The sequence below is a fragment of the Helianthus annuus genome, chromosome 6 (genome assembly GCF_002127325.2).
Source record: "Helianthus annuus cultivar XRQ/B chromosome 6, HanXRQr2.0-SUNRISE, whole genome shotgun sequence".
Taxonomy (NCBI): domain Eukaryota; kingdom Viridiplantae; phylum Streptophyta; class Magnoliopsida; order Asterales; family Asteraceae; genus Helianthus; species Helianthus annuus.
In genome coordinates, this window is record NC_035438.2 from 10,733,992 (window position 1) to 10,754,710 (window position 20,719).

Here is a 20,719-nt window from a genome sequence, read left to right on the forward strand (position 1 = left end):
TGTCTATACACACACACACACAAAACTATCTGCTTCAAACATATTCACACCAAAACACACACACACACCCTCCAAACCCTTTTCACATTAATGGCTATATCTCCAAGAAAGCTTAGAAACGATGTGTATTCATACACATACCAAAATGACTCAAACACCCCTTTGGTGATCTCGGTTCTTGCTTCTTTAATCGAACGAACATTGGTTAGAAACGAAAGAACCGGTAGGAAATGTGGTTCCACCATGTCAAAAACCGGTTCAAAAATTAGGGTTTTTGATTGCTATGAAAGACCGGACATGAGTATACTGTCGTATCTTGAACGGATTTTTAAGTACACGAAAGCTGGTCCGTCAGTGTATGTGGTGGCGTACGTGTATATCGATCGGTTTTGTCGATCACAACCGGAGTTTAGGATAACTGCATGGAATGTTCATAGGCTTCTTATTACAACTATCATGGTGGCTTCAAAATATGTTGAAGACATGTAAGTCTTTTGGTTTATATTTTTAAGCTTGGCTTATAATGGAAAACAATATTATATAAGTTTTAAACTTTAAAAGTTCACATAATCGAGATAACATCGATTGAAAAAAGCCATGGTTTGATTATGAGTTTTTTATGGTTCAATTATGTTATATACTTAAGGGGCTGTTTGTTTCAGTTTTTAATGGACTTTTAATGGTTTAGACATCTGTTCAACACTTAATGGTTTGGATTGTTTGTTTCGCGAGCAGATGTCTGAATGGTTAAGCATTATACTGAGTCTGAATGGTTAAAAACTTTTATCGTAATTAGTTAGACATTTGTCTCTGAATAGTTAAGCATTATAATGGCTCTTAATGGTTCAGACCTCCTATTAATTCGGTACTTAGTGGTTAATTCGGTACTTAGTGGTTGAGAGCTCTTACTAGTTCAACACTTACTCATTCAAAAGTTGTCAAAGAGTCTCTAAACCAATGTTAAAACCATATATATTAATTTCTAAGAATAATACGTTATGTGTCGAAAAAGATTTGTTATAATTCGTTTATAAAAACAAATTTGATTATTGGTTATTCAATTTTAAAAATTGAAAATAGTTTTATAAATGACAAGTTTTTTTTTTTTTTTTTTTTTTTTTTTTTTTTTTTTTTTTTTTTTGAGGCAACAATAATTAATGTCTTTTTTTATAACGACGCCGCTCATAAGATTACAAGACATTGATGGTCATTTGGTCAATTAAGAATCTTTAGTTGAGATTTACTATTAAACTATAAATAATCTTTAAAGAAACTTTGTTTTCTCAGAATATGTAGACGCTGATGCTTTTAATTTGGCAGCACTCAATTATTATCTTGTACTTTTGTCCAAAATAAAAAAGAAAAATAATAATTTTATTAAAGAATTTTTATTTTCTAAATGAAAAATAAACAACGTAACCAACCAATATACTGTGATTTTGTCGTTATCATTTTTCTTCATTTAGAATATCGACAATAGTAATAGTAAAAGTAAAATATATCCAACTAATGGATGTTTATAATTCTCACTATTCCTCTGATATGTAATTGCAGGAACTACAGAAATTCATATTTTGCAAGAGTTGGGGGAATAACAACAAAAGAAATGAACAAGTTGGAGCTTGATTTTCTATTCTTAATGAATTTCAAAATGCATGTAAATGTGAGTGTTTTTGAGAGCTATTGTTGTCATTTAGAGAGAGAAGTGAGCATAGGAGGTGGTTACCACATTGAGAAGACGTTACGCTGCGCTGAAGAACTTAAATTTCTACAAGTAGATGAGAGAGGATATAATCAAATTGCCTGACTTACTTTGTAAATTAGTTTTTTTTCACCTTACACACTTTTTTAGTATATATGTAACATGATACCTTTATTAGTATATATGTAACATGATACCTTTATAATCTATATCTATATTACCTTAATAAGGAAACTAGTTTTTTTACCCTTATAGTAATTTTACATTATGTACACATTTTAAAGCAACATATACAAGAGAATCAAGCTATTTTAGAAGGCATAAACTTATGCATTGTCCAAAAATTTAAGACACTTTAAGGGCATTTTAGAGATTTCGGCACCTTTGTAACTTATAATTAAGATGACACTAGTAATAAGACCCGCGCGCGTTGCGGCGCGGGGTACTTCGCAAATATCGAACGGATTAGTCCAAGCGTTATGTGATGTGTTAACCATATGAAAACACACGTTTTGACGTATCCGATTGAACTCAATGTATCCTATAGTTGCATTGCGATTGGATCAAAACGTAACGTAAATCGAAATTATATCGTACAATCATAACGTATTATACGCGACCCGACTAACTCGAATTTATATCGTCAAGCCAAAAACTCTCGAGGGGGTCAAAGTGACATTTACAAAGTTCATAAAAATTTAAGTGGTTAAAAATTGCATTTTTCAAACTTCAGGGCTAAGAAAGGGTAAAGATTAAATTTGATAAAGTTTTGGGGTAAAAAGAAAACTATAAAAAGTTGGGGCTGAAAAGGAAACTACCAAACGCAGTGTGTAAAAGACAATTACGAAAAAGTGCAAAACACAATGCGTAAAAGACAATTACAAAAAAAAGTGTAAAACACAAATGTAGACACGAAGTGTAAAACACAAAGTGTAAAACACAATGCTTAAACATTTCGTAAAACATAATGCAATGACATTTGCAAAAGTAGGAGTAGTAGTCTAGGGGTTACAATCGTAATTTTTTAAAGTTGGGCGGATGTAAAAATGGAGTAATAGTGCAAGGGGTAAAAAACGCAAGGTCTAAAAAAGTCAAATTGTAAAAGCAGATGGATGGGGGCGAAAATGTGGAAAAGATGAGGGAGTGGTGGTGAAAATGTAAAAGTAGAGGAGTGGTGCCGTAAATGTGTAAAAGTCAAGGGGTGATGGTGAAAAAGCAAAGTAAAAGCCCGCATGCCCTAGGAAGCTACGAACGGACTTGAAACTAGTGGGTGGTGGAAATCTACTTATGGTATCTATCTTGGCCCTATCTACCTCTATCCCCTCTCTAGACACCTTGTGACCTAAAACTATCCCCTCTGTCACCATAAAGTGACATTTCTCCCAATTTAGCATAAGGTTTGTCTCTATACATCTCTTAAGCATGCTATCAAGATTGAGAAGGAATTGATCGAAAGTGGTGCCATAAACCGAGAAGTCATCCATGAAAACCTCCATAGAAGTCTCAAGCATGTCTTGGCATATAGCAACCATGCATCTTTGGAATGTAGTTGGAGTGTTGCATAACCCGAAAGGCATGTGGCGATACGCATAAGTGCCGTAAGGGCATGTGAATGTCGTTTTATCTTGATCCTCCGGGGCGATTGGGATCTGAAAATAACTTGAAAATCCATCGAGAAAACAATAGAATTGTTGACCCGCTAAACGCTCCAACATTTGGTCAATGAATGGCAATGGGAAATGGTCTTTCCGGGTGGCGTCATTCAACTTGCGATAGTCGATGCACACACGCCAACCGGTAACGGTACGAGAAGGTATTAATTCGTTCTTTTCGTTCATGGTCACCGTCATCCCGCCTTTCTTTGGGACAACTTGGGTCGGACTAACCCACGGTGAATCGGAAATAGGGTATATCACTCCGGCATCTAACAACTTAAGCACTTCCTTCTTAACAACCTCTTACATGTTCGGATTTAGGCGCCGTTGAGGTTGCACCACCGGCTTATAATCATCTTCCATGAGTATCCGGTGGGTACAATAGGCGGGGCTTATGCCCTTGATATCTGAAAGTCGCCATGCAATGGCTTCCCTATTTTCTCTCAAGACCCCTAACAACCTACCATTTCCCCCTCCTCTAACTTAGATGTAATAATGACGGGAAAATCGGACCCCTCACCAAGGAAAGCATACTCTAAGTGGGATGGGAGAACCTTAAGTTCTAATGGGGCGGGCTTCTCTAAGGGTGTGCTCTCATTCTCGCTTTTCACTTCACTCAACTCTAACACTTCGGGGACCCACTCTGTCTCTTCTCCTTCCTCACTCTCACTCACAACTTCCTCTACTTTCTCAAGTACCTCATCTAACTTACCCTCAACTAAATCGGCTCCATAATATAGTCAAAGCAATGGCTGACACATGATAGGAAGGACTCTATGAAATAGACCGAATGACAAGGACTACAAAGATCATCGGAACCACTAGGGTGTTCCATGGAACGTGCTATCTCGAAAGTGACTCTCTCCTCACCGACTTGAAGTGTAATTTTACCGTCGAAGACATCACTGATAGCCTTGGCGGTAAACAAGAATGGGCGTCCTAAAATGATAGGAACCTTCTCATCGGCTTCCATATCAAGAACGACAAAGTCTACGGGAAAGAAGAATTTGTTCACTTTAACTAAAAGGTTTTCAATTATACCACGTGGATACTTCACTAATCTATCGGCTAAGGACAAAGACATACGTGTAGGGGATAACTCTCCTAGACCTAACCTCTCGTACATGGAATATGGCATGAGGTTTATACTCGCTCCTAAATCGGCTAGGGCCCTACACTCGGTATCACTCCCGAACAAGCATGGAATGGTGAAAAGGCCCGGATCCGTCAATTTTTCCGGGATCTTGTTCAAGACTACGGCGGAACACCCTCTACTAAGGGGAATGTTAGAAGCCTCTCCTAACCTATCTTTACGTTTTAGAAGGTCCTTTAAGAATTTTGCAAATTTAGACATCGATTGAAGGGCTTCTATGAACGGAAGGTTGATCCTAAGTTGCTTAAAGATCTCTAAGAATTTCCCGTACTCTTTAGAATAAGTTTGATTTTTAAGACGGGAAGGGTATGGAGCACGGGAAAGATCAACAGTGGGTGATGGAATGATTTGTGTGGGTCGTTTCTCTATACTACTCTCACCTTGAGGGCCCCCCGGTGTGTGCGGTACTTGCTGGGATTAACCTAGGTTGCACTTTACCGAGAGCCTCCATCTCAATCTCTTCATCTACGGGCTCCTCATCTTCTACCTCAACACTCTCGGGTCTCACTACCTCTCCTAGGGTCCTACCACTACGGGTCGAAATTGCCTTCAAAGTGCCAAATGGGTTGGGCTTTGTTTTTCCCGAAAATTGACCTTCAGGTCTTTCTGGCAATTAGCGTGCAATATCCCCAACTTGCCTTTGAAGGTCTAGGAAATTAGAGTGGTTATTATTAAGGAATGTAGCGTGTTCTTCTAAGGTACGTTGGGTGGCCTGGTCCTTAACCACTAGTTGGGTAAGAAGGTCCTCTATCCTAGATAAACTACTATTTGAACCCTCATTCCTAGGCTGGCCCTCTTGGTTTGACCCCTCACTTCTGAACTGCCCCCCCTGAACTTGAACTAGCAAACTGACCTGTTTGACCCGAACCCCCACTAGAATAGAAACCTTGCCCCTGCTTTGCAAAATATTGGCCTGATGGGAACCCAGGGGGATTACTGGAAAAGCGATAATGATTAGCACGCCAATTAGAGTTACTATTATTAAACGGATTAGTTGGACTCCTATTTTGACCTCCTATGTACTCTACATGTTCTAGGGTAAGTGTTGGACAATCTACGGTATCATGACCACCCCTACAAACTTCGCACCTATCGACCTTCTTCTTAATTTCTAACAACTCTTTGGTGATATAGTCAAGTTAAGATGCTACCTTTGAGTCCGAGACGACTTGGTTTACTCCTCGGGAGGATGAGGAAGTAGTCACAGGAATGGAATTCTGGTAGCACTATGATCTATATCAGCATGAGCGAAGCTCTCAAAGAGATCATTGCAGTCGGCCACAGATTTCTTTCCCATAAGATGGCCTCCTGCGGATGTGTCGAATCAGGCCTTACACTCGGGAGTGAGACCATTGTAAAATTTTTCTACTAAAGCCCAATCAGACAGCCCATGTTGGGAACAACGTGAGAGTAAAGTTTGAAACCTCTCCCAAGCTAAGTGATATGGTTCGTCAGGCTCCATTCTGAAGGAATGGATCTGATCTCGAAGGCGAGATGCCTTCGCAGGTGGGAAATACTTAGGAAGGAAGGCATCCCTAAGTCCAGCCCAAGTAGTAAAGGTACCTGCCGGCTGCGAATCAAGCCATGTGGCTACGCGGCTAGCAAGCGAAAATGGGAAGACTTGGAGATAGCGGGCATCAAGATGAACACCTTCGATACCGAAGGTGCTTCACAGGCGGGTGAGACGGTTAATATGGGCTGACGCATCCTCATCATCACGACCGTGAAACTGACAAGAGTAATTGATGGCGGTCATGATGTATGAGGGAATTTTCCAGGACTTGTCATTTGTGATTTCGGGTATGGTAATGGGTGAGTTTGCGGTAAAACCCGCAGTGGAACGTTGGTGGACAGTTTGGTTTTCGGCCATTTGGAAAACTGGCGATGGACTAGGTGTACGGGAACGGGAGGGTGGTGGGGTGTTGTGGGGTGAAGACTTCGGGGTGAAGTCAAAGTTCGGTGGTTTAGATTGTAGTGTAGTGTCAGAAGGGGCTGAAGATGAAGTTGAGGATTTTCTAACCTATGAACTAGATGTCGAGAAGGAAGACTTGTCGATCGGCGGCTTCACTGGTCCCTTGGAACGCGTGTGGGGCATTAAGTGCAAAACCGAGAACAAACAAGTAAGAAGACTCTAACAAAAGACTCTAAAAATAAAAGGACACTAAAATTACTTGGACTCCTACGACTCAAAAACACACAAAAAGCACGTATAGATATCAGATGAAATCCAAACAAAGTAATTAATGCAATTGCCAAGAATCCCCGGCAACGGCGCCAAAAACTTGATGTGCTGGAAGTAGTTCAAATAAAATCAACTAAAATAAACCTAAAATTAGACTCAAGTAATAATAATCTAGACTCTTTAACTCGACTAAACTACTCACCGGAAAGTGAACCGGTCGACTCTAGTAAAGAAAAGTAAGTCCGGATGTCGAACCCACAAGGACTCTAATTAACTATGTTAAAGACTTTATTTAGACTGACACTGACACTAACTTAACTGTTTTGTGTTTGGGGGGGGGGGTTACTAAAATCCTAGAATTGATAGTGAAATAAAACTAAACTATGACACGAATAAGAACTAAGGTTTAATTCAGTAGAGATTAACGACTACCTAGGCTTGAATCCAGTTTAACTAGGGATGGATTTCTAACGGTACTACTGTGGTATGGAACCGGGATCTTAAAGTACTAAACCCTAAGGTATCTCTGCTAAGACCTCCCGACCCTTCTCAGGAAGAAACCTAGGAAACCCTACAAGGCTGTTATGAACACCGGTTGTTAGACTTCCTCTCAGTCCTCTAACGTCTCTAAACGTGCCTTAATACGACAATCTACCTCTCAGCGCGAAAGTCTAAGGCAATCCTAGATTCTAACTTGGTTTAATAGACACAGGTGCAATTAGGGAACTAAGACCGACTTCTCTCAAAACCTATCTTAGCTATATACCGTACCGAGACCTACTAACAAACTCGAGCCTCTCAGCGACAAGTTAAGCAGAATACTTAGTTCTAATTGTATTTTAATTACTGTTTCTAAGGCTATCGGCCGATTTACCCAAAGAATACCCGAACCGCAAGGATACGAACAATCAACACAAATTCATTATGTGAAAGACATCCACCAAACTTTATGTGAAACAACAAATAATCAACAATCAAATCTAAATACGCATATGCACCAAATTAAAGGTTCTAGAATCATTTACTTTCAAAGATTAATCCTTTACCAAACAATAGAAAACCATTAAAAATCCAAACTTCGTTAAACTATCATCTAACCTAGGTAGTAGCAAGAGTTTTAGCCGGAAAACATTATGTCAAAAATCAAAACACAAAGTTCAAAACAAGAATTCATCATTAAAGTATCAAAAACAAGAAAATAATGAAAACCGGGAGATAAGACCCAAATGATCTTCTTTCCTATGCTCCAAGCTTCAACCGAATGATTCTTGCAAGCCAAAACGCTCCGAAATTCGTAAATTCTGCTCTGAAAATCGCCTATGTGTTCCTTGATTTGTAATTAGGGTTTATGTTGTGATTAATGACTTTTTATATGTAACCCCTATCTCGTGACGAAGAAAAATTGTCCAGATACCCCGTCGCGTCGCGCGACGGGTAATCCCTGCTGCAGCCGCGTGGCGCGACGCCACTATATGCCAAGAATTATTATTTAATTGCCGGCGGTATGCGACAAATAAGATGGAACATGGTGGCGCGACGCGAGCACCCCTTTTTCACAGAAAGATTCGTTCTTTTTCCAGCTTCAGCATCCCAAAATCTCTAAAAATTATTCTAACTCTTTTCAACTTGTTTCCCAGCCTATAACACTTCGTTTTTCGACATTTTTAGCACCAACAACCTGGAAACACAAGATTCGATCAATGTAACGAAATTCTAAATAAAATTAAACTAACGAATACGAAAAATGTACAAACTTTACACTATTTTGCAATACATCACATATATGATTAATTTAAAACCGACTAATGATAAAAGTTTCATGATACATTGAATAGTCGTAACAAAAAAGTTATGATTTATGATTTGATTCCATTACTCCACAAAATCCTAAATATTTATATCTAATCGTCTTTATATCATATCCATGTCCCCTTGTGCTCTCCCATTCCCTTCTTGAGTGACATGTTATTCTGTTGGGATACATGTAGAATATACATGTGCTAACAAATAAACAAATATTCATTTCTTAATGACATTATTTTAATTATAAAATATAAACTTAATCCAACATATACTTTATTCAACAATCATTGATTACCCTTATATACTAACAACGTTGTATTCTTATCAGTCAAGATTAATTGATTCACTTGACCTAACTAAGATTTAATTATCAAATAACGCACATCATGTAGTAAAATTTTAATTTGTTTGTTAACACAACTATAAAATGAGTATTTGCTAGGGATGTAAACGAGCAGAGCCGCTCGTGAGCTAGTTGAGATCTGTTAAAAAAATTGAACTTAAACGAACCTAATTATTTTAACACACCTATGATTTTATATCAAGTTAATTGTTTAGTGAAGTAATTAACTATAATATATATTTATTTTAATACATTTTGAGACCAAAAACATTAGCTACTTCAATTAATCTCGTTGGTGAGATGGGCACTTACCACGACTCTTTAGTATTTACCAAACTATACAGCTAGTTGCTCAATTCAAAGAGCACTCCTCACTCTCACACACCTTGTCGATGCAAAGGAGACATGGTATTAGGAACACATGTTCGATGTAAAAATATTTTAGGTAATCACATAGGTGTTGAAATAACTAGCACTTACATAAATCCATTTCTACACTACACTACTGATGGAGTGGTGGTCTATTGACAAACACAAAACCTTTAAACACCTGAGTTTGGAAGGAGGGTTTTGGGATCTCAAGGACGACATAAATTAAAAGAAATTCGCCGTTCAAAAAGAACATAAATTCATCACACAAAGTTTGGTGATCAACTAGGTAATCATTCAAGTTTGGAGGGCCCAACCACCGGGGAATTAGCGCAGGGGAAATCAAAAAGGGGAAATCAAAGGGGTTCTCTCAACCACCAACAAAATGACAATCAATTTTGTATATGAGAATAGTCGCATCTATAAGCGACCCAATAACATGCGAGAGATGAACGACATTAAGGTGTGTTCATTTCACATAATTGAATGGAATCTTGAGGGAATCGGAATGTTGATTTCACTTCTTATTTTGTTGATTTCAACCAAAAAATGAATTGGAATTGAACAACAACATTAGGAAGAGGATCTACATTATAATTCCATCCAAATTCCATTCCATTTTGCAAAACAAACACGTCTAAATTACAGATCAAATTACATTTGCTGCGTGAATTCTCATTCCAATTCCATTACAATCCATGAAACGAACACTGCCTAAGAGTTCAAGAATTTTGGAATCATCAAGCGTTTTGAAATGATGGGTGGGATCGAGGTGGGTCATGTATAGCAATAATATGAGCTCTCAAGTAGTTAAGTATAACTAGAAGAGATAACCAATAACATATTATATATTATAATTTTGTAACATGATTTGGCAATATGGTGTTGTCTTAATAGCTTAATTGGTGTTCCCAGCAGTTGATGTAGTACCTTTAGGTACAATGGTTCTACCTTTTCTTATAACACGCGCCCCATGCTTCCCTTTTCATAAGATACCACGCGTCATCTTCTCTCTAATTCCATACGCACACCTTCTAATCCCCCTAAATCCACCCAGACGCCAGTTCCCTTCACAATCATCTTCTCCGACGACGGAAATGCTGGCGGAGTCGAACTGGCGGGCAGGTGTTGATGTTATCTTTTGCGGTGCGTGTGACGGTCTACGATATCGATGGTCAGACATTGTATTCTGGACAGGTAGCATCAGTGCCGGAGTTACGAATGGACCTGTCGATTCACCGTTGATGCGATCGATGAAGACCAAGGTTGAATTGTTTATACCATTATGAATTGCGTATCTAGGTTTGACTGTTATTAATTATTTGACCTAATTGCAGATTAAGTATCAACTGAATGCCAGATTAGTACGATGACGGGCTGAGGATGAAAGATGGCAACAACAGTGGCTGAAAACCTTAAAGCAATGGAAAACGTATTACGGTTTGTTGCTTTTGCATATTTAGGTTTAGGGTTGCGATTCACTGCTTTATTGAAACTCTTATGGGTATATTAAAACCGAGAATTTGTTTTTGTTCTATTCTTGAATCAAGGTATATGCATAAAAGCTCTATTCAAAATTTTAAATAACCCTAAAATAAAACTTGGGGATTTTCAGTGTAAGAAATAGAGTTTGGTACAGGAACCCTAACCTTATAGAATAGGCGAACGCTTTGTTTAGATTTGAAGTTGTTTATAACCATTTCTTTTATAAAAAGTATGGGATTTGGTGCCGATTTGTTACGCAGAGAGTTTGGGTTGCTAGATACAATACATACATTAGAAAGTATCTAATGAATTATGAGTTCAATACATCCTCTTTAGCAGAAAGACGGATATTCCTTACTCATTATCAGACAATCATGAAAACTTTAGTTATGCTCGATGGGAACGGGTAAATTTAAAATACACAAATGACCTATGGTCGTGACTGATTTAACCCGTTTCCCTTAGCTAACCCACATTCCACTCTTCACACAACCCGCCCTGGTGCTTATGGTATGGATCATTACATGAACTGTCGTTATGTTATGCACATTAATCAATCAATTTGGGGTAAGATGTGTGATACAGATGCCTTATCTTTGATATGCTCTTTGTGGAAGATACATACGAAGATTAACTGCTGTCATTGTGCATCACATACCAGCCTTCTAGAAGGTTGCCCTTTCTGTTCAAGTGGCAAATTTGCTAAGGTAATTTAATTTAGTTATCTTTAATCTGGTAGAGTAAATATATTATTTTTCTATTATTTACATCCTTACACTGGTGGGAGACGAAAAAAATTCAAGTCACTCTCTTGATGAAGTGTCTGGAATACTATATCTGTCCTATAAATAAATCTAAGGTGGATATTCTTTTGCAAAATCTTTATCACTTTAAGATATATTTTCTAGCAAAGGCTTGTCATCCTTTTTTTTAAAGATTTAATTGGTTGATGAAAAAGTACCAATATAATATGATGCGTAATAAGAATTTTTATTCAAACTAATTATTTTTTTAGAATAATCAACTCAAGTGCTAGAGTATGACCCTGTCATGTTTAAGTCATGTGTTTGATTGAAAATTCCAAATGTTTCAGGCTCCGACGATTCAAGATCTAGCACAAGTGCCTACAGATCTGAGCCGAAGATTTCGGAACCCCCAAGCTCAACTGCACCACAACCATCACCATCGCCGGAAAACCACAATTTTAAAAAAGGCAAAGCAGTGGGGTGGTGGTTCACAGTCGAAAGTGTTCGATGCAATGGTGTTTCACTATTAGGGCCCAAAGCGAACTCAGGTATAAATTTTCCTTATTATTCATTATGCTCTATACTAATTTCTGGATTTCATTGTATTGTTTGAGACATTTGGAAAATTGAAAAGAGGAAGCAGTCATGGAGATTTTGGATTTCATTCATCAACAAACCTTGGATACGACCCATTTCTCAGTTGCGTTTTTTTTTCCTTTTTTGCTCTTCAGTTAAGTTTTTTTCCCTCAACTCTTATGATATAGAAATTGTACAAAAGCTATCGAACTCGAAGGAATCAGGCAGATTGCGTAGTCGTTGAAGGGTTATGGGTCGTTATATTATCAAATAGTCATAGTTACATAGCATGTTAAATACAATGAATAATGTGTTAAAAAGATGTTTTTATTCAAGAGTTTGAGATTTAACAATTACTAGATCACAAAATATGTGTACATACTTGGGCCTGACACCTCCCGACCTCGCGCATACTAAAGCCTCGATACAAAATAAGCTAAAAAATTACTAAGTTTTTTTAGAGTTTCAACACGCCTGTTGTCGAAAAAATTTAATAACTTTGAACGTTACGTGTGTTTTCAGCACCGATAAGCTGGAGTCTACCGTATGCCGTGGGTGGGGTGGGGGTTGTACTATATTACAAAGGTACAATTTTGCATACTATGTAGACAGTACTAATATCTTAAGGCACACCTCGTCAAACATTTAGTCACATGTATTTAATATGTTGTAGTATCTTTGAGATTACCATGGCCCACATGTTATATAAATCTTTCACTAACAAATAAGAATAATGCATGGCCACTTACTTTCAAAGCATTTTTGTTAATAAAATTGACTGTTGGCCTATGGATTCAAATGATCCAAGTACAATACAATTTACATTTCACTACCCATATCTTTCATTTATACTAAATTCAGTCTTAAATTTGTTTGATTATAGAAATGCGAGTTTTTCTCCAAACATACATGGTACTCTCTAGCATTTCAAAATAGTTGCTTGATCTTTTATTATGTGTATAACCTTGGCACCAGGTAACTACTAGCAATGAAAATGCAATCTATTGGCTCTTTAGAGCTCCATAGAATGCCTGTTATAGCGCTAATGTAAGTTAAAGATGGAAGAAGGGGAGAGAACCGTCTTTTTATCTTCAAGATGAACCATAGCTGTGAAAAGCACACAATGTTGGGCGCAGAAGTGCAACCCAACCAAGCGAACAAGACTTGAAAGCCCACGTTTTATGTCCAAATTCGGGTGAATTTTCGAATAAAATCCGGTCAATAGTGACTAAACAAACCCCCTAATGATATTTTCATTTTGGTTGATCCTTCCCCGAGGAAACTATCATGATACCTTGAGTTTGCTTTGGAGTATTTAGTTTATTTAATGACTTCTAAATTTAATGATTGTTACTATGTTGGTGTTTTTAGGGAAAGTTGGAGAAGTGTCTAGGTAGTTGTGAAGTGGGAAAATGGCTACAAGTTTTAGTGCAGAGTTTGAGGTCATCAAATTATTAGAAGGATTGTTGAACGAACAACGGTCTGGGAGTGGTCTTATGCTGGCCGGTCATCATTATATTACCTCCTTTTGTACATGCAGTTTGTGTTTATTCATGCTCATACAACGTTTGGACTCGATGTCTATATTTAGGGTTTTCTCTTTCGGCAACTCTAGCGAGTGCCGATGCTGTAATGAATCAAACGAATATTGGACAATCTTTGGCTTCTGGGATATATGTATGTGAACCTAGCCGCAACGCGGCGGGTGTTACATCTTGTTACAATCTATTATTATCATTATCAATTATTATTAGGGGTCTAATAAATACACCCAACATATGGATTCATATAAAGTCAAAAGTAATAATTATGTTTTATTATAAAGTCAAAAGTAATAATTATGTTTATTATGTTATTTTATTTTATAATACTTTTGTTCCTTTTTATATTTTGTTATACTATTATTAGTATTAATATCAATATTAATAAATAAATAATCAAGACACTTTATTATAAACACGAATGTGAAAAAGTTCATCATAAATAAATAAATAACGAGTCTCCAATAAAACAGTAAACGTGCAAATATTAAAACAATTAATCACCTGGATCGACAAAACCACTTTCACGATGATACAGTTGGGTATATAATTCTAGATGTCACCTATACATGGTCTCCCATCCAGCCGCAGACATGCTAATGTTGCGAAAATTCCAATAAGGCGTGATTGTAGGCATTGGGTACCCTCCTTGTAATTCCACCATGACATAATGGTTCTCGTCATTTACTAGGGCAATTGTAAGAACTCTGTGATGTTGAATCTCTTCTGGACCACTCCAAAATGGGAAAATAGTGAAACTGTCTGACATGCTTAAAGAATGGACGATTACACCAAACTTATTAGCAATCAGAACACCTGCTTCAGGCTTTTTCATCCAGAGTGTTCTTCTGGACAAGGCGACCCAAAGAAACACAAGTCATGATATAATGAATTTACATCCCTGACAAAAATGTCCGCGTAGATATGATATCGATTTTGTAACTCTTCTCTCATTTGCTGTCGAATGTACTCACATTATTCATGTTCATCAAGTCCGAGGCAAACAACTATTGCTCGAAATCCACAATTTCCATCGGGTTTAACATTTCATATATTTGTTATGTGTGGATGAAATACTTTTGGAATATCACCCATTATATTCAAGTCATTCATCAGTGGCACTTCGTTCAAGTCTATCATGTATGAACTATGTCTGGTCGACTTATTTGGGACCTCGTTCCAATCTATCACCGGTTCCATGTTCAAGTCAAATTCGAATGAACTATGTCTGGCCGGCTTATCTTGTTGCGATTTCTTCAAGTTTGGTCGTCCACGGGTTTTTTCTTAGCTTGAGCTTCCGGCTCCTTTTTGGCACTTTGTTGTTGCGATTTCTTCAAGCTTGGTCGTCCACGAGTTTTTTTTTTTTTTTTTTTTTTTTGAACTTGAGGTTCCTGAATGTCGCTTTTACCTGGACGAAATATATCCTTCAGTTTTCTTAACCAACTTTTTTTCCCATCTTTAGACTGCTTGTTAAAGTTTTCTTTAAAAAGTAGTAGTTCATCATCACAGCTAACATCGTCATTTTGAAAAGATACCGATGGTGAAATATCTAGCTTCTTCCAAAAAATATCAATCGAATCCAAGGAAACATATTGATCTGCATGCAAATACAAATACATATTGTTTTATTGAAACTTTAACATGAAGAGTCTTATTTAATGTACATGAATATACTTACGTGATGTTATGTACTTTGAAATTTCGCAAGCACATGGTAACCCATGACTAGTGCGAAGTCGACAATCACAGTGTACCAGAGTACCAGATGATCCTTCCATCGTTCACGATCTTCAAGAATCATTTTGAGAGCCTCATTTGAAACAAAACCACGCAATAGTACGCATGTAGGTAGTCGTGGAATAATAATGAAGACACTTTGAAATGTAACTCAAAGGCACTAATCAATACTAAGAAGACAAGGCACGACCCGCTCGTCTAATGGACCGTAGTACGCATGTAGGTAGTCGTGCGTTCTTGAGGAAGCTTTGAGTTACATCGGATACAAGGAATGCAAAACTGTGAGTTCATGTTCCCCCTTTTCTCTTAACGGTTTTTGGTTTTATAACTTCGGGGGTGAAATACATGTTACAACTGTTTACAAACAATTACAAATGGTATGATTAGCTAAGGAATGTACTGCTAGATCATGTGAATGGATAGGCGATTGACTTAAGACCATTAATCCTTGTATAAGGACCGAGGGGCATGAGTGATAGATCTATTGGGTGTTGCGAGCCCCACCCATGGGCCTGCGAGTTGGCCGCATGTGGTGACTATGTCGTTCCGCCAGAGGGGCCGGTACGAAATACGCTAGAAGGGTTGTGTGCTTCCTATACCATGTCACTTATATTAATGTATTAGCTACACATTAATTGATTTGTTTTCCTTGTTGCTTCATACCAGTTTTTAAATACATACCTATATACTTACAAATGTTTTCCAGGATGATTCGTGCACACACACACAACTCACATGAACTCGCTCAACTTTTGTTGACGTTTTCAAAACTACATGTATTTCAGGGAAGTAAATGTGGATCTGGCAGGCGTTTGGAAGTTACAAGTAATGTTGAGAATAAAAGAGGGCATCCATAGTCTTAGGGTGTGGATTGTGCATCTTATCCTAGAAAAGACGCACAGTTCAAGACCTGGTTTTCATAAATGTCTTTTGTGGAGTCCTTATGGAACTCTGAAACAGTTGCATGGTTTGTATTTGGATTTGAAGTCTGTATTTTCTAAACAATGATGTTGGTGGTTCCTTAAACTTATTTAATGGATGATCATCTTTGGTTTTATCATATAGGTGTTGTTATGATTGAATACAATGATATTAAGCAAGTCACACCAAATCACGCTTCCGCAAAAGTCATGGTGTGACACGAACGAGCCGACCTTAAACGAGCTCGAGCTCGAGCCCGAGCCTAAAAACAAGTTCGTTTAGTAAATGAGCCCGAGCCCGAGCTTCGCTTATCGAGCTCGAGCCGGCTCACGAGCCTAAACGAGCTTTCTTTTTATATATTTTTTATTAATATATTAAACATATATTTATATAATAATAATTACCATTTATATAAATATAAAAAATAACTTAATTATATGTACAATAATAATTATAATTAATATAAATTAATTAATAAATACTAAACGAGTCGAGCCCGAGCCGAGCTCGAGCTTGAAAAATTACCTTCGAGCCGAGCTTGAGCTTTAGAAATAAAGCTCGAATCGAGCCGAGCTCGAGCTCGAGCTTTCATATGTTAAACGAGCTCGAGCTCGAGCCTGGTCGAACTCGGGCTCGGCTCAGCTCGTTTGCACCTCTAGTGGTGGTGGCCGGACGGGTGGTGGAATATTGGGTTAATAGCTTGTTCCCTTAAAGTTGGTTTATGAAAACTTGTTCCATTAAAGTTGGTTTATGGAAAGTTGAAATAAAATTGAACAGCTAACTGAAATGGCTGACTTGTGGGTAAAAGTAAAAAAATTGACTTTCTGGGTGTATTTAACAATACCCTTTTTAAAATACCTACACGAGGTATTTTTCATCTATTTATTGTCAAAATAATGTGCTTATTGAGTGTCGTATCGACATAAGCCAATGTTGGTCCTTCGTGTTATGTTTATCTCAAACCGGTCAAAAGTCAAAACCCAACACATAGTTGTATGTTTTGACCCGTCCAAAGAGTTGTATGTTCCAACCCGCTCACCTAAATCGCTCGACCCACCCATTTTTTCCACCTCTAACACCAACCATTTGGATGCATATCTTAATGACGGGTTAGTATAAAAAATGATGTAATGCTCCATTTACATATACATGTTATTTTTTCCGGCTCAAGTTTGCAACCAATGACTTGGATCTGAATCTATCTATGATGTTGACCAAAGGGTTGGTAAAAGAACTCAACTCCTTCCTCCACTCTCAGAGGAACAATTCATTTGTGGTTTCAGCCATATCATTGCAAGTTGGCTCCTTTATAAAAATTGTGTTTATATGGTCTAATATAAGTGATGAAACACGTCTCCTTTTAAGTAACTCGATTACGGAAAGAAAATATAGAAAAATAATAGTTTGAGTATCGGACCGGTAACGGGTCGTGTCGAACCGTTTCAGATCATTAATGGGCCAGTTTGGGTGGAGACATTTTGGGTCATTAAAAGGTCCAGCTTGGGTCGAGACGTTACAGGTCATTAATGAGCCAGGTCGGTCAGGAAGTTTATGATAGTTAACAGGTCGGGTCAAGTCGAAACGTTTCGGGTACGTATAAGTTCAGATAGAGAATTTCAGATCGGTAATGGGTTGGGTCTGGTTGTTAAGGGATCAGGTTGAGACGTTTCAGGTCGTTAACGGTTAGGGCCGAATCCAGACCTTTTGACTTGTTAACGAGTCCTGATGTTTCGAGTTGTTAACAGGCCAGGTCGAGACCTTTGGGATTATTAACGGGTCAGGATGTTTCGGTTTGTTAATGGATCAGGGTGTTTTGGTTCGTTAATGGGTGGGGATGTTTTGGATTGGGTCAAATCAAGACGTTTCGAGTCGTTAGCGGGTCGGGTCCGGTCAAGCGTTTCAGGCTGTTAACGGTCTAATCAGGTCTAGTTATATGATATTTTGTAATAATAAGCACTTGCCAACCCATAAAGGTTTTTTATAGGGTGCGGAAATTTTTAGGGTTCGTTTGTTTATGGATATATAATAAAAAAATTCGGTATAGCTCAGCTCGAGTCGGGCCGGTCATATAAAAAGACAATCAAACAAAATTTTATATAATCAATAAAAGCATGTCAAACGTCATTACAAATGCATAATGAAGATCTAATATATCTAAATTCGTTCTTTATGAATTTTCATTTTTTTGAATCTAGGCATAATCAATATTTTGAAAATCAAACCGGACATTGAACCGAACGCCATAGTGGTCCACTTGTTGGTCCGGCTTAAAATGCATATTAAAAATAGTTTACTATTAGTTGAGTATAGATGACAATCAACATTACTTTTCTCCAATGAAAAAGAATAAGATGATTAAACCCCCAATCTACATTATTAAATTAAACTAGGTTAGTTCCCCGTGTGTTACACGGGTTGAACAATTTAAACTATATAGTATAGATATTTCCTGTAAATGCAAAACAAAGACAGAGACATTTACATACTATATTGACATAAATGAGTTAATATAAATGTAACCCATCAACTCGTACATTAATGTCGTAGAGTTCGATAAGACGCCTCTAATGTCGGTTGAATGAGTTCAATCAGAGTCTATTTGATACCCTTTGTAGGACTTCTTATTTTTTGAATCTTTGTATTTGATTCTAAACCTATTATTAATATTATTGATAATAATTTTAGTTATATATATCAATAATATTATATATATATATATATATATATATATATATATATATATATATATATATATATATATATCAATCGAGTGGGGATCCTACGGAAAGTGTGTTTTTCCTAAAAAGTGTAAAAAGTCATAAAACACAATAATTTCAGGCATAAAACACACCTAAAACTCACAAATAATAGAATGAATATTACTAAAACACCATATTCAAACTCTAATAGTCCATAAAAACTTCAAACACACCATCGTAGAACTATGAATATAAAACACACAATGCTAAACAACATAAAACACAATAATATTTGTCATTCCACAATCAGAGCCTTAACATCTAAAACACAACACAAAACCCACATACATGATGTTTTAGTAATCTTCATCATATTATTTATGGGTTTTTGGTGTGTTTTATAGTTGACATTATGGTGTTTTATGACTTTTTACACTTTTTAGGAAATTTGGACTTTCTGGCCAACTCCTATCCTATATCAATAATATATTTAATCTAACATATTAATATTATTATGAATTTCGAAACTTGTTTAGCTAGGATTTAGGATTCTATTGAAGTTTTAGTTTAACAATAGGTTATTGAATTAATAATAAGAATTTGTATTAGATTAGATTAAATATTATTATTATTTGTATTAGATTAGATTAAATATTATTATTATTATTATTAGTATTATTAATAATTTTAATCAATTAAATGAGAGAATGACAAGTGTCCCAAAACAGGTTTCTTTTATTATATAGTATAGATCTTTCTATACTAATAAACAAAAATCTTTTTTGTGGTAATTTCTCACAATTATTTTTTTTATTTATCTCTTTTATTAAATAATAATAATAATAATATTAATATTAATATTAATATTAATATTAATATTAATATTAAACATCAATTTAACTAAATCTATTTATCTCTTTTGTTTTCATAATTTGAAATTGATTTCTTTTTTAACTCTAAAGTTTCAATCTTTGACAATTTAAGTCTAAAGTGTGACAACTCGAATTTCCAAGATTTCTATTTCGCATTTATTGCGCGTTCTTGTAGTGTTTAGTTGATTACTTGCACAGTTAATTGCTATGGAATTATAAACGTTTTGGTATAATGAAGTGTATTGTGTAATTGTGCATGACTATGTGTTAATTATGATAAACTTGTCAAATGTGTAAACTTGGTGGTGAAACTGTGTAATTAATTGGAATAGTGCACTATTGTAAAATATAATACTTGAGGACGTAGAGGACAATTAGTGGAATTCTAGTAATACATAACCCTAAACTCTTTCACTAATCATTTGGCACAAAAACCAAAGCACGTACATTCATCTCTCTAGCAATCATCATCACCACCATCATTGGCACAAGGCATTCATCACTTTCGATTTCTCTATTTCTCTAGAATTACTCAAGGTAATTGTTTATTGATTATGTGTTCATGAAAACCTTAATTGATTGCTTGATTGATATCAACTTTTGATTCTTGTAGTATGTATAAACCCTAGTTCATCATGTGATAGTTCTGTGTTTCCAATAGATGTTGATTGTTGTGTAATCACTGGTTGATGATTGATATGATTGTATTGTCACAAACATACATGATTTACTTGATTCGATGTTGTGAATGTATGGATTAGGGTTAGACTGTATGAACTAGAGTACGTAACCGATGGATGGAAAAGTGTAACTGATACGATTCTGTCAAAGCTTGAGCATTCGTATGTTGTTTGCCGTCTGAGTTTGTGAATGAACTTGTAATTGTCAGAGGTTCTAAATGATTATTAGTCCGAGCTTCAAACCCCACACCCTGT

The 20,719-nt window shown here is 36.6% G+C and overlaps 2 protein-coding genes across 2 annotated transcripts; one reads left to right on the forward strand and one right to left on the reverse strand.

Annotated features, from left to right (window-relative positions):
• Positions 1–1,884, forward strand: LOC110863749 (cyclin-U2-2). The gene is made up of 2 exons (XM_022113071.2): positions 1–485; positions 1,555–1,884. Exons 1-2 carry the CDS (start codon positions 91–93, stop codon positions 1,805–1,807), a joined length of 648 nt encoding a protein of 215 aa, XP_021968763.1. The 5' UTR covers positions 1–90; the 3' UTR covers positions 1,808–1,884.
• Positions 1,885–3,809: 1,925 nt separating this feature from the next.
• Positions 3,810–4,711, reverse strand: LOC110944386. Its single transcript, XM_022186049.1, has 2 exons — positions 4,177–4,711; positions 3,810–4,075 (listed from the first exon to the last, which is right to left on the reverse strand). Exons 1-2 carry the CDS (start codon positions 4,709–4,711, stop codon positions 3,810–3,812), a joined length of 801 nt encoding a protein of 266 aa, XP_022041741.1.
• Positions 4,712–20,719: the final 16,008 nt, after the last annotated feature.